Here is a 13,879-nt window from a genome sequence, read left to right as displayed (position 1 = left end):
CTATTGTGGCTATTCTGAGTGGCCAAAGAGCATTGATCACGCCTCCAGGTCTTTAGTTTACTCAAGTTAGGGAATAAGACCTGGTATTTAAGACACGCAAAATACAGCCCTAGGTGTGTTACTTTACTTTGTGTGTGTGTAATTGGACGACAGGGTATTATAAAAAAAGATATTAAAAAATAAGGGTATTATTGATACTAGTCGAGACGCATAAGAATGAGTCAGTTTAGTTTCCCCCATTGTTATAGTGATAATAATGTGGTCTCGATAATGTGGGCTACGAATCTATGAGTGTGATAACGGTGGTGTGAGTCATCCTGACAGCTGAGGCAGGTGTGAGTGTGAGCAGCATGTTTTTTAAAGGCCTCGGCTCTGTGCTTCACTGTGCCGGAGAGAAAGAACTTACTGTACATTTAACTGTACCATTTGGAGGTAATTTACTCGAGTATGTGTTCAAGTTTTCAATCATACTTCTACTTATATTGAAGTGCATTGAAGTGTATATAGCGCCCAGGATTACATTATTAGATCATTGACACTGGGTGAAAAAATGGGTTATGAAACCGTGGGATAAAAAAATGTAGAGGAAAATAAATATTGTACTGTGTGAAGTAGGTCTGCTATTTTTGAAGAATCATGAAAAGTGACATGAAAGCGTTTGAGAACGACTGACATAGAAAAACATAGCTTTTTCAAGAAAACAGTCAGGATTTAGAAGACATTTGCAGAATCGTTCCCAGGTCAGAATGGGTTTTAACGGAGTAAAACTCTTCCTCCTGTCTGTGTGTCAGAGTCTGCTGCTGCTGAGCCCCACGGACCGCTACCTGACGGAGCAGAGCCTGAACCACCACACCTTCCAGCCCCAGAGGATGGTGGAGAGGCCCGGACCCACCACGCCCACACCGGTCAGATCCACCAAGAGGAAGCCTCACCACGGAGACAACAGCACCCCCAGCAGGTCAGCGGGGCACACTGCATCATTATTAGCTCATGTAGAACGCACACATGTGATGTACGTACAATGAGGGACCAAAACAGGATGGCCAGCGTGGCCTAAAATGTATTTAGGGCAAATAATAATATAAGAAAAAGTGTTTTGAAAATAGCTGATCTACAAGCTCACAACGCCTTGCAACGCGAGGCGTTGTGAGCTTGTAGATCAGCTATTTTTCAGACTATATCTGTGGAACTGAGTCAAACTAAATGAATGCCTCAACTCCTAAAATTCCAAGTGCTTGTCAGGGGGTGGGGGGTCCCCGGTTCAAATTGGATTGTTTTTTTGTTTTTTTTTTTTTTTTTTTTTTAAGAGGTTGAGAACAACTGGACTAGAGATAAGTTTGGCCCGCCGGTATTGTCATGTCATGTGATTTTATTTATATATGTTAAGATATTTTCTGAGCTTCTGGCCTTTACTGAAAATGGTAAGACAGACAGACAGACAGACAGGAAACGAGGGGAGAGAGACAGGGACATAACACTGCGAAGTTGGTGAGGAGCGGGACTCGAACCCGCAATGGGACTGTCAGGCTTTAGCAGCCTAGAGGTGCCGGGACCGCTAGGATGGTCCGGGCCATGTGGAAGTGTTGTTTAAATCAACCTGGACAGGCTGTTTCACAGTGAGTAGAACTCGTAAGGATTCCTAATAAAGTGCTTGTTCCCTTTCTTGTTTCTCTCTAAAGATGTGAAAGGAGAGGCTTCATGCATTCATTCATTTATTTATTGTTGTATAGAGACCTCTTCACACCTGATTACACCCAATTTTGGTTAGACTGCCACTTGAACAACACACAATGTATTGGACTCTAACCCATTTAGGCCTGACATCGAAATATAAAAAATGTCTTGATAAATCATGACAGTTTTCGGAAATATCTACGTTTCTGTATCAGAACGGTGCTCAATATTTCATGCAAGGACCCCCAAAAATATATGTAATTGGCCACCTACCCCCATCTGAAAATATGTTGTTCCAGGGACCCCCCCTCCTCCCAGAAGCAGGTTAAAAACGTTCACTCTGAAAGAACATATATTCAAAGATTTGCTCCACATTTTCACGATAATAGCAGACCTACAAGCTCATAGCGCGCCACTCGGTGGCGCGCTATGAGCTTGTAGATCTGCTATTCTTTTTTCAATAGCTAAAGTATAACATAATGCTTTAAAACACCAAAAGGGGTTCCCCGCCCAGAATGGGTTGATATGAATGATAGCAGTGCATGCATGCGTGTGACGGAGGCTGGCTTGTTTGTTCACACTTCACAGCTCACAGCTCTGATGAGTGACTTTGACACTCGGCTATACGCTGTCTTGTCTTCCAACACAGCGCTATTGATCGTTGTGGAGAACGGAACGTTTGTATGCGACTCCGTTGCGGTCCAAAGCCTACGTACCGTATGACAGGAGATGCAGTCAGCCGTATAAAGGGCTTTACATAAATGGACCCCTTGGCTTTGAGAAAGCTTTGCACGTGCACGTCCCTGATGCAAAAAACAAGAACCAGCTCAGAACCGTATGCCGTATGGCTGGGCCACAGTGGAAATGTGCTATTTATGCTTTATTGTGTTCTCCTCAAACTTTTCAACTAGTATGTATTTGTTACAGTGTTGTTACCCAGGCCGTAAAGGGATATTCCACTTAAAAAAAAACACTTTGTCATTTTATCGTCTACTCTTACGCTTATGTGAACACCCCAGACAGTGGTTACGGTAAGTTGTTGAAACCACAAGGTTCCCAGTTAGAACCCGGGCTCCCACAGAGTTAATGTGGAAGTGTCCTTGAGCAAGACACTGAACCCCTAATTGATTGATTGAAATCTTTATTAACAGTTTGCAGAATTACAGTACATTTCAAGCACAAACTCAATACAAAGACTGTTAACTGTGAGTGGACGACCCAATTAAGCCTTACACTTGTTTACAACAGGGTCCACATTGTTCAATTCATCAAAACATTTAGAGACAAACAAATAGACACTTCTATGTAGTTAAAGAACAGAACAGGAATTCATCATATAGGAAGCGAAAAGGGAAAAAAATATATATACAGTGAGGGGAACAGGGGGATAAAAGAAAAGAAAACGAAAGACAGAGTGTAGGGCGCCTGCACACAACACCATGCGTTGATGCCATGTGTGCATACGTGCAGGCACCCAACACCACGTCCATACAAAAACATAGTACAATCCATAGTACAAAGACAGAGTGTAGGGCGCCTGCACACAACACCATGCGTTGATGCCATGTGTGCATATGTGCAGGCACCCAACACCACGTCCATACAAAAACATAGTACAATCCAGATAAACATTCAGCTTTTACAGAGGCCAGTTTGCCAATTGCTCCTGATTGCTCCTGATGTGCAGGTTGGTGCCTTGCATTGTTTCCTCCGCCATCAGTGTATGAATGTGTGTGTGAATGGGTGAATGTAATGCACAATCTATGTAGCCTTGGATAAAGGTGCTAATATATAATAAATGCACCATTTATTTCATCTTCAGAAGTCTTGACTACTGTGACGACTTGCTTTCTGCCCCTAAAACCAAAAATAAACCTTGGGGGAGGAAGCAAAGCAGCGTTTAGTTTTTAATGCAGCTCATTATCTGGAACAAACTCCCAGGAAACAGCAGGTCTGCTGCCACGCTGATGTCTTTAACACAACATTTAACCCATTTAGACCTGAGGACGATTCTACAAATGTCTTCTATAAATCCTGACAAAAACCTATGTTTCTATGTCAGTGGTTCTTAAACATTTTCATCTCAACGACCCTCAAAAATATATGTAATTGGCTGCAGACCCCCCATCTGAAAATATGTTGTTCCAAGGACCCCCCCAGAAGCAAAGATTTGAGTAAAAAAAACGTTCAAACATTTGTGCCACATTTTCACGATTAAAAAAAAATAGCAGACCTACAAGCTCGTAGCGCGGCACTCTGTTCCATTAGGGGTTCCCGCCCGAAATGGGTTAAAACCTTTCTTTTTGCCGAGCGAGCTGCCTTTGATTGAGTTACCTTTTTATTTTGCCGTTCTCTTCTGCACTGTATCTGTAATTATTGTACTTCTTATCTTTATAATTGTGTTTCCTTAGTTTGCTTGATGATCTGGGTAAAGCACGTTGAACTGCTCCTTGTTGAAATGTGCTATACAAATAAAATCGCCCTGCCTTGCCTTAAGGCCTGTTCATACTCCACTTTTTAGGTGATAAGGTGACCACCGAAACGGTGATTAGTAAAAACAGAGAGATGGTAAATGGTGCATTTATATATAGCGCCCTTTATCCAAGGCGCTTCACATAGATTGTGCATTACATTCACCCATTCACACACACATTCACACTCACATTCACACACACATTCACACACCGATTGCGGCGGACACCATGCAAGGTACCAACCAGCACATCGGGAGCAATTTGGGGTTCAGTGTCTTGTGTTTGGGGTGAGGGGTGAGTCGCTTACCACCGCGGCTCAGTGACGTCATGTTGTAGTTTTCGGTGAGCTTGTAGATCTGCTATTTTTGCCTCTGTAGCAAACAGAAAGGTAGGAGCGCACACCGAGAGGAGGGAGCTGCTGACCACGGGAGACACACTTTATAACAGAAAGGAGAGGTCGCACAGCTCGTAATCCCGATGCCCTAAAAATATATTTTTTATTTACCAACATTTCGACAAGCTATAGTTCAGTGCCTTCTTCAGTGTAATACCCTGAAGAAGGCAACTAGCTGGTCGAAACGTTAAAAATAAACGTCAATAAAAGCACCTGCGTCATCATGTAACACACTCTGCACGTCCCTGACTGACCACAGCTGTCCTCTCTCTCCCTCTCTTTCTCCTCCGGTGTGGTCCAGGAGTCATGGAGGGAAGAGCTCCGGTCACCATCGCTCCAGCAGCAGAGACTGCTCCAGTCTGCCTCACCACGACGACCCCTCGATGGCCAACGATGGAGGAGGGGGAGGAGGGGGCTTCCTGAACGGCGGCGGCGTGCCCACCGCCGTCTCCCTCAGCCCAACGCTGCACCCCAAGAGCTACTCCTCCTCGGGGGTGCTGCTGCACGCCACCTCGCGCAGCATGGACCTGCCGCACCTGCTCACCTCCTCCTCCAACGCCAACGCCAACGATGACGGTGGCGGCGGCGGAGGCAGCGGGGACTTCGACTCGCACCTGGGGCCCAAGGTTTGTAGATCTGGGGTTTTATTTAGGGGCGGGCGGCGCTAGCCACTCCCGATACGTGGCTTTTGAAGATTACGTCATATGGCAGGCAGTATAACCTTTTCCATATGTCTCTTCCACTACACAATTAACAGTATAAGACGATGAAAAATGTACAAAACAAATAATTCGTTTTGTACATTTTTATAATGTTTTGTTTTGTTACTTCATATATACATGATGAACAAAGAAAAAAATATATAATAATTCTCTGTAGAACACAAGAGAAAAGAAGAAGAAAAAAACCCCGAAACATTTACTTTTTTTTAATCAAAATCATAATACATGATCACATGTATATATTGTTGTACCTGTAATTACATGGGGTGGCGGTGGCTCAGGGGTAGAGTGGCCGGATGGCAACCGCAAGGTTGCCAGTTCGAACCCTGTGGACTCCCCCAGAGTTTAGTGTCGAAGTGTCCTTGAGCAAAGACACTGAACCCCCTGATTGCTCCTGATGTGCTGGTTGGTGCCTTGCATGGTTTCCTCCGCCATCGGTGTGTGAATGTGTGTGTGTGAATGGGTGAATGATTCACCCAATCTATTACTATGTTAAGCGCCTTGGATAAAGGTACTATTATAAATGCTCCATTTATATAAATTGCACCATTTATATAAATGCACCATTTACCATTTCCATGAGTGGAGCATGAGTGGATAACTAGAGGTCGCCCCTTTTCCCTTCAGGGTTGAACCGGTTTGGTTATTTTTTCCCTGCACCATTTAGGACTGAGACAAGATTCTACAAAATATCAGTTTTTATTATGAAAAAACCTATGTTTCTTATATATGTTCCTGTGGTTCTCAAACTATTTCATGTCAAGGACGCCAAAAATTATATGTAATTGGCCGCCGACCCCCATCTGAAAATATGCTGTTCCAGGGACCCCCACCCGGGAGCAAAGATTTGAGTTAAAATCGTTTGTGTGAAAGAATGTATATGTTCAAAGATTTGCGCCACATTTTCACGATTTTTCAAAAATAGCAGATCTACAGTACAAGCTCATAGCGTGGCACCGGGTGCGGCGCTATAAGAGCTTGTAGGTCTGCAATTTCTATCAAGTATTTTATCATGAACATTAGTGAGGACCAATGTTATGAAGATTGAAGGTTGAAAAGTGGTGAAGTGGTCCTTTATTAAAAAAAAATCATGAATCCTCCAATAATAATTAATTACCATTTCCTTTCCTTATTATTACCATTTATTATTTTAGTTGGCATTAGTATACTATTACTGATAGATGTTCTTAATACTATATTGACAAATCATAGCAGACATAGCAGACTCTGAATGGTGTCTATGAGTTTGGTAGTTATTGATTATTTTATTATTATTATTAGACAGTATAATTTATCCATAACATGGCATCATAATCATCATCATCATCATCAATGTTCCAGAGTTACATTGACCTTCCATGGTAATATCTTCAGAGGGAGAGTATGACCAGTCCAAATGTATGGAATGAGTGTGTCAGTGAAGGTGTGTGTGAAGGTGTGTACGTGTGTGTTCGTATCAGGATCAGAGAACGACAGCTTTCCTTTCCTCCAGTCCAGCTGGACTCTGATCCTCTGAGGTTTCTGCTTCAATGGGAGATCAGTGAATGAACTTGACCATGACCATGAGTGTGCTGTGTATTTACCTTCATAGAAGTATATGCCACAGAATGGACCCCATATTGATCCCTTGCCCTGATAAGACTGTGATTTCACACCCAGTCCCCATTCTGAATTGTCTCCAACGTCAACATCCCAGCCGTGAGTCCCTGAGTTAAGGCCCTCATAACCCAGGACACTCTGTGGGTTGGCAGAGAACAGCCCTCCACGTCTCACGCTGGTCAGATCCTCAGACAGGATGAGACATGGACGGGCCGTGTTGGGGTTCAGAATGACCGGAGTGTAGGAGACGATGTCCTTCATCTTGTCCCAGACTCTGTAGGTCAGGTTGCCCAGGTGTTTGGCCACGTCTATCAGTGGTCCCGAGACCGGCGGTGGGTCCGGCAGCCGTGTGAGCTGGACTCTTTCCATCGTGGTCTTGTAGTTCTGCAGGAATGAGACGTGTCCTGCTTTCAGCTCCTCCTCTGTGGCTCTGATCATGTCTGAAATGGTTGATATGTCTCTGTTCAGACCCTCCATCTTCATCTTCATCATCTGACTCTTCTGCTGCTCTTCCTCCCTCAGTGCAGTGATCCTGGCCTCCTCTTCATCATGTAGAAACTGATGCATCTTCTTAAACTGTTCCTTCATCTGCGTCTCTGTGTGTCGGGCCTGGACCGTAATGTGTTCTGCTGTTTGGTCACACTTTGTTTTAACTTCATTGAAGACTTCCAGTTTCTTCCGTAAAGGCTTCAGTGATTTCTGGACCTCCTCCTTGTGATCCAGAGCGGCTTCATCGATGGGACTGAAACGGTGGTCGGTGTGTTTTTTAGAATCTCGACACACGACGCACGCCGGCTGTCGACATTCCAGACAGAACAGTTTGAGTTTCTCAGCGTGAAGACCGCAGAGGACCTCAGACCCTGGTGAAGCTCTCTGTTGTCTCTCTTTTATGAAGGCCTCACACAGGTTCTTCAGGGCCAGGTTTCCGGGCGGATCCACTGAATGCCTCTCCTTACAATCCGGACATTCCTTTATTAGCGTCTCTCCCCACCATGCCTGCAGACAGGCTTTGCAGAAGCTGTGGCTACACGGCAGGAGAACAGGATCTGCATAGACGTCGTGACACACGGGACAGGAAAAACCCTCTTCTGAGAGAGACGACTTGGATGCCATTTTGCCCATTTTGCTAAATAAATAACGTCAACGCTAGCGAGCTAAAATGAAGACATCCTTGCTCTAGAAAGCGCCAAATGTTCCCATCTAGATCACCGGATAATCAGCAAAGACCTCCGAACATCGCGCGTTTTATCCAAACCATGGAGAGCTCCGTAGACTTCGAGTCGTTCAGCTTTTTTAGTCGGTCTGTATGAAGGGAGGTGAACGGCAGTGCGGTTAGGGTCAGTGTTGCCTCCTGTAGCTGTGGTTGAAAAGACAGTCTGTGGAAGTCGTGAGTTTGATCTGAATGAATGTGTGAATTAATCGTATCGTCTGTCTCTCTGTTCGTGCCGACACTACGTTTCTGTTTCCTTTCCTCTCTATCTGCTGAGTGTCATAAGGGTGGACTTTGACACACCACAGAAGTGTTGCAATGTTCACTGACACACACACACACACACACTCACACACACACACACTCACACTCACACACACACACACACACACACACACACACACACACACACAAGCATGCATATTAATAATACTCTTGAGACAATTAATCAAATCTCGTAATCTCGGGCGTGGCGTCCTGGACAAAGTATAGGTTAGTCTCGTTGTCTCTGGTGTGGTATCTAAACTGTTGCGGTGTCGGTCCGACCCGACGCCAAGTATACCTGTAGTCCAACGGATTTGGCAGAGGCGAGGAATCAACCAGGTGCTCAGGATGTGTAGCCTGGCTCCAGCCCTGAATCACTAGCCACGCCCATTAAGAAAATAATATGTGTAGGTACCCTCACAAAAAACATGCAGTAATCCTGGTCACTAAACTGCCTCCCCCTGGCCAGCCGGGGCGCCTGATGGAGGGGAAAGGAACTGGTTGGAATAACGTGTTCCTTCAACGCGCTACGTCCAACCAGGGAAACTCCCCCCTGTCAGGTGTAAAGGAGCAACTTGGACACTCAGGCATGAAGGAAGCATGAGTTCAAGTCCGTTGCTCTCCCCTTGTCCCCCATATATGGGGGACTAGGTTGGTGGAGGGTGTGTAGAGCCCAGGATCACATTAGATGATTGACTCAGGGGTGAAAAATGGGTTCCAAAATCGTGGGATAAAAAATATATTAAAAATAAATAAAATAATAATATGTTCTGATGATTCAGGTCTGGATCAATCGGGATAACACATCTCTAGAAAAAAGCGGAGATCCGGGCACACTTAATAGTTCAAAAGGAGGAAAACTTTATTCAACTGACCTACCTGAAGTCTAACTATAATAACATATAATTATTAATATTAAAGGTGTCAGACGGGCCCGGGGCCAAGTACCTGAAGTCCAACTATAATAACATATAATTATTAATATTAAAGGTGTCAGACGGGCCCGGGGCCAAGTACCTGAAGTCCAACTCGCGGCTGCAGCAGAACCGCCACTCCTTCGTGGAGAAGACCAGCACACTGACCTCTAGTGGGGACAAGAGGAACCGCCACAGCTACATGGAGGCGGGACACGGCTCGGGACACGCCTCTTCTAAGGTTAGTAGTTTTTTAGAGGGGGCATGCCCAGCTTTGAACGCAAACATTGGCTTGTGATTGGCTGTTCTCACCCCATAGTGACGATTTGATTGGCTGAGCAAAGAACATAATTATTGAAGATGAGAGTGAGGGCGGAAAAGTGAAGACGCCAACAGTTATTGACCATTTGATGTAGTTGTGGAGAGGACTGTCGTTCATTTAGACTAAAGGCTCATACAAAGTCTGGATTTTCGGTGGTGAGGTGACCACCGAACTACAACATGACGTCACTGAGCCGCGGTGAAGAGCAAACCACCGCTCCAGCCCTTCTCTCTCTGTTTTTACTCGCCACCGCTCAACGGTATTTCAGCTCCGGTTGGTCACCTCACCACCGAAAATCCAGACTATGAATAGGCCTTTACTATTTTACAAACGTTATTTATTCTTTAAGTTTTTGATCTAAAAGCTCTCAACGCGTCGCAGCGTGACGCGTTGAGAGCTTGTAGAATCTGCTATTTTCGCTATTTTGGGCCAAAAGTGCCCTCGTATGGGATCCCAGCCCCTGCCCCTCTAACCACCCGTGCCCGCCCCTCCCTCCTCTGCAGTACGCCTACCTGAACCTGTCCAAGAGCCACGGGACGCTGAGCGACGCCAAGTCCGTGGGCAACCTCAACGAGGTGCACCTGCTGCCCGACGAGCCGTCGTCGTCGTCCCGCTACTTCCCATCCAGCTGCCTGGACCTGACGGCGCCGGGCAGCCCCTCGGTGCACCGCGGCGAGCGCATGGCGGCGGCGCCCGGGTGGGGCGGCGGCGGTGGGGGCGGAGCCACTCGCTCCTCCGAGAGGGAGAGCAACACGCTGGACTCGTCGTACCGACGCGCCTCCTCGCGCCACAAAGCCTCGGAGGAGGCCCAGCTGGACGTCTCGGAGCAGGTATATTATCGGTGTTGGTTTTTGGCAGCAAATTTTAGTTTAAGTTTTAGACATAGTCTTTGGAATAAAACTTAATTTAGTTTTAGTCATATTTTACCACCAGTCACCTGGAATGTTTTAGTGTTAGACTAGTTTTTAATTATTTTGGTGGGTCTTGATGCCGTCACTTTTTATTTAAGTCTACACCAAATCTCTCACCAAAAATAGCAGATCTACAAGCTCACAACGCGTCACACTGTGACGTGTTGTGAGCTTGTAGATCATCAGTTTTTGGATGAACGTTCCCCTCAAGTGGTTAAACGTTATAAGTTATTTTCAATCAATGTCCTATACTGGAAATCTCAAATAAACATTCTCTCAAGTTTTCGATGGTGACATTCTGTATATCTCAGGGCGACAGATTTACACTTTTACATACCGTAATATGACATCACTGCACAAAAAGCATGGAATACAGTTGTGTATATTACAGGAAACTCCCTTTAAACTCACCAACAAACTCAGGTAAACTCCTGTAATGTATCACACCTTTATATTACCGTATATCAAATCAAATCAACCTTTATTTATATAGCACGTTATAACACAACCGAAGTTGACCAAAGTGCTTCACAACAAAAAAGCAGAATACATCAATCATAGAAACATAGCATAAGAATCAACGTGGCGGCGTGTTTCCTCCTCCGCGTCATCAGTGCCCATACCCGAGGCGGGGGTTGGTGAAAGGGCCTTTCTGTGTGGAGTTTGCATGTTCTCCCCGTGTCCCCTAGGGTAGGTACCCTCACAAAAACATGCTGTAATCCTGGTCTCTAAAACTACCTCCCCCTGGCCAGCCGGGGCGCCTGATGGAGGGGAAAGGAACTGGTCGGAATAACGTGTTCCTTCCATGCGCTACGTCCAACCAGGGAAACTCCCCCCTGTCAGGTGAAAAGAAGCAGCTTGGACTCCTCATGCATACGAGGCGGCATGAGGTCAGTCCGCTGCCCCCCCAGGTTGGCAGAGGAAGTGTAGCGCCCAGGATTACATTAGATAATTGGCACTGGGTGAAAAGAAAAACTGGGTTACAAAATCGTGGGATAAAAATGTTTGATTAAAAAAAAAGAATCAACGTGGGACATGGATAATACTGTACAGGAGTGCCTAAGAAGGTTAAACTCAGTTCACATTAAAAGCCAGGGAAAAAAGGTGCGTTTTTAAGAAGGGATTTGAAAATGTTAATTGTTTGAGCAGCTCTAATAATAGTAGTATATTACTGTATGTATGCCTGCCAACCTTGAGGTTTACGGGCAAATCCAGTGTCCATAATTGCCCATTACCTCCTCTTTTCATGCAGTGTGAGATCCATTAAAATGAACAATGTAATTCAAAGAAAAAGCTATTTCCATTTACAGGGGTGACGACCTGAGTCAAAACGAACGCTAAACGCCTGAAATTAATTGTGATCTCTTTCCAGGTGGACAACCCGCACTCCCTCTCGGCGCCACACGAGGCGCTGGCGTACGGCCTGGGCTACACCAGCCCGTTCTCGTCCCAGCAGCGCCCCCACCGCCACTCCATGTACGTGCGGCGGGACCACCAGAGGACGCACGGCGGGGGGGAGGGGCTGGAGGCGGCGGTGGCGGGGGGCGGGGGGGGCCAGGGCGGGGGCGGCGGGGGGGGGCTACCCGGCAGGACCAGCAGCCTCCAGATGTTGTCTCCACAGCTGCAGCACCGCACGCTCCCCCGACACTCCTCCTCCTCTCGGGACGAGGACAGCAGGCGAGGAGAGGTCAGTCGCTCGCTCCATCAGCAGGTCCTTCATGTCACTAAACCCGAAATGGAATTGTTTTCCAAAGACTAGCTCTGGTCCATAGCCTTCTACTGCTTCCATTCTACCCTGCAGTAAGGCTGTGGGACTTTCAGTTTTAAATCTCAAATCGAAATCAGACCAGCCTCTCCTCTTTTGTGGAAATCTCACGAAGGTTTGACCTACTCACCAATACACACCAGCCTCTACAACTCTTTAGCGTAAATAAAAATAACGTTTTTGCTACTCACCAATACAAAGGCGGGTTGTGTCAATAGAAAGACTACTTTCCTTAGTGGACGCACTCTGACCACCCCCCCCCCACCACACGTATAAACGGTACTTTTTGGCCAGAAAGGGATTTCTTTTCACCGGAGGAAATATATTCTCTATGAGGCAGTTCTCTGGGCAATATCGGTAGAGGGCGCAGCGGAGTAACTAAAAGTATTTTTTTTCCCGGTGGAAACAAAATCCCCTTTTTGGCCAAAAAGTACCGTGAGGAGAGGCTGGTCTGATTTCGATTTGAGATTTTAAACTGATAGTCCCATAGCCTTACTGCAGGGCAGAATCGAAGCAGTAGAAGGCTATGGACCAGAGCTATCCAAAGACTAAAGCTAAATCATAGCGTGATAGCTGTCAAAAACAAACACTGCAAGAGCAGAATCACCCTGGCTAACTAATGTTCTACTGAAGCTAACATACAGCGTTTGTAGAGCATAGTTAAGTAGAAAATATATAAAGGCACTAGAACCAATAAATAAGGAATTATAGTCTATAGGGTGGGGTGAAACGATGGTGCAGGGATATAAATAATGAACTGCGAACCAATAAATATCAGAATAGCAAAGAAACAACGAAGCCTTTAATGATAACCATAAAGATCAATAATACAGATAAGGTACAGAAATTGCAGTACAGATCAAAGGACATGACATGAGGACAAAAAGGCATAAAGATTAAAGATGTATTACACAATATAAAGATTAATAAAAAACAAAAGAAAGCAGAGAAATTACAGAAATGGTTTAACATCAAATTCCTCATTGAGGCCATGAGGTGCCATAGTGTTAAGTGTGTAAATATAATAGGCGTTCACGTTGGTCTCTCGACCTTCTCTGTGCTCCAATAAAGAAATGTTATGTCCACCCTTTTTTTAAATGGGCTGCTACAGGGTTTTTCTCAGCGCCACACCAACATAACAATGGTATGGTGTCTTTACTCAAATCTGTGAGGCAGTCTCTTTCAGCTTTAGAGAGAAACTGTTATGGACCTTTGGCCTGATGACGGCATTACCCGTCATCAGGTCACTGGGCGAGGCTCATGCCTTGCTCAGCGACCCGTTCGACAGACTCATGCCTGTCGGGTGGACTGGAAACTGTTCCTAAGGCTGGCGGTGCTGCTGGTGATACTGTGGTACTAGTGCTGTAGGCCCCCTTGCCCTTTTCTACGTCCCTCATGATGCGCTGGGCATTGGCCTCGCACCGCTACGTCCTTCATGATGCGTTGGGCATCGGCTACGCTCCGCTACGTTCCTGGAGCTCGGGGAGCTAGCCTCCCATTATGCGCTCCGTCGAGCGCACTATCTTTTCTCGGGCAGTACAGTTCCCAACTTCCCATATACCAGGCCGTGACACAGCCTGATATATAGCTGTTTTTGGTAGAAAGTTTCTATGTTAGTTTAGTCACAGCC

The 13,879-nt window shown here is 45.8% G+C and overlaps 2 protein-coding genes across 2 annotated transcripts in view; one reads left to right on the top strand and one right to left on the bottom strand.

The window, feature by feature from the left end:
* Positions 1–13,879, top strand: part of LOC308319552 (cyclin-dependent kinase-like 5) — a gene marked incomplete at its 3' end in the record, with an annotated part of 111,696 nt that overhangs the window by 86,039 nt on the left and 11,778 nt on the right. The window contains exons 10-14 of the mRNA XM_080769656.1: positions 792–958; positions 4,844–5,168; positions 9,328–9,492; positions 10,077–10,403; positions 11,857–12,171. Of these exons, the coding sequence (XP_080625782.1) occupies positions 792–958; positions 4,844–5,168; positions 9,328–9,492; positions 10,077–10,403; positions 11,857–12,171 (1,299 nt within the window). The remainder of the gene's footprint in view (positions 1–791; positions 959–4,843; positions 5,169–9,327; positions 9,493–10,076; positions 10,404–11,856; positions 12,172–13,879) is intronic.
* LOC308319488 (E3 ubiquitin-protein ligase TRIM35-like) lies at positions 6,594–7,976 on the bottom strand (the record flags this gene model as incomplete). Its single annotated transcript, XM_080769594.1, has 1 exon — positions 6,594–7,976. One exon carries the CDS (start codon positions 7,974–7,976, stop codon positions 6,594–6,596), a length of 1,383 nt encoding a protein of 460 aa, XP_080625720.1.

The sequence above is a fragment of the Protomyctophum bolini genome (assembly GCF_963924005.1).
Source record: "Protomyctophum bolini genome assembly, chromosome: 8".
Classification (NCBI taxonomy): domain Eukaryota; kingdom Metazoa; phylum Chordata; class Actinopteri; order Myctophiformes; family Myctophidae; genus Protomyctophum; species Protomyctophum bolini.
Note: the sequence above shows the minus strand (reverse complement) of the source record. Positions and strands in the feature narration are given on the sequence as shown.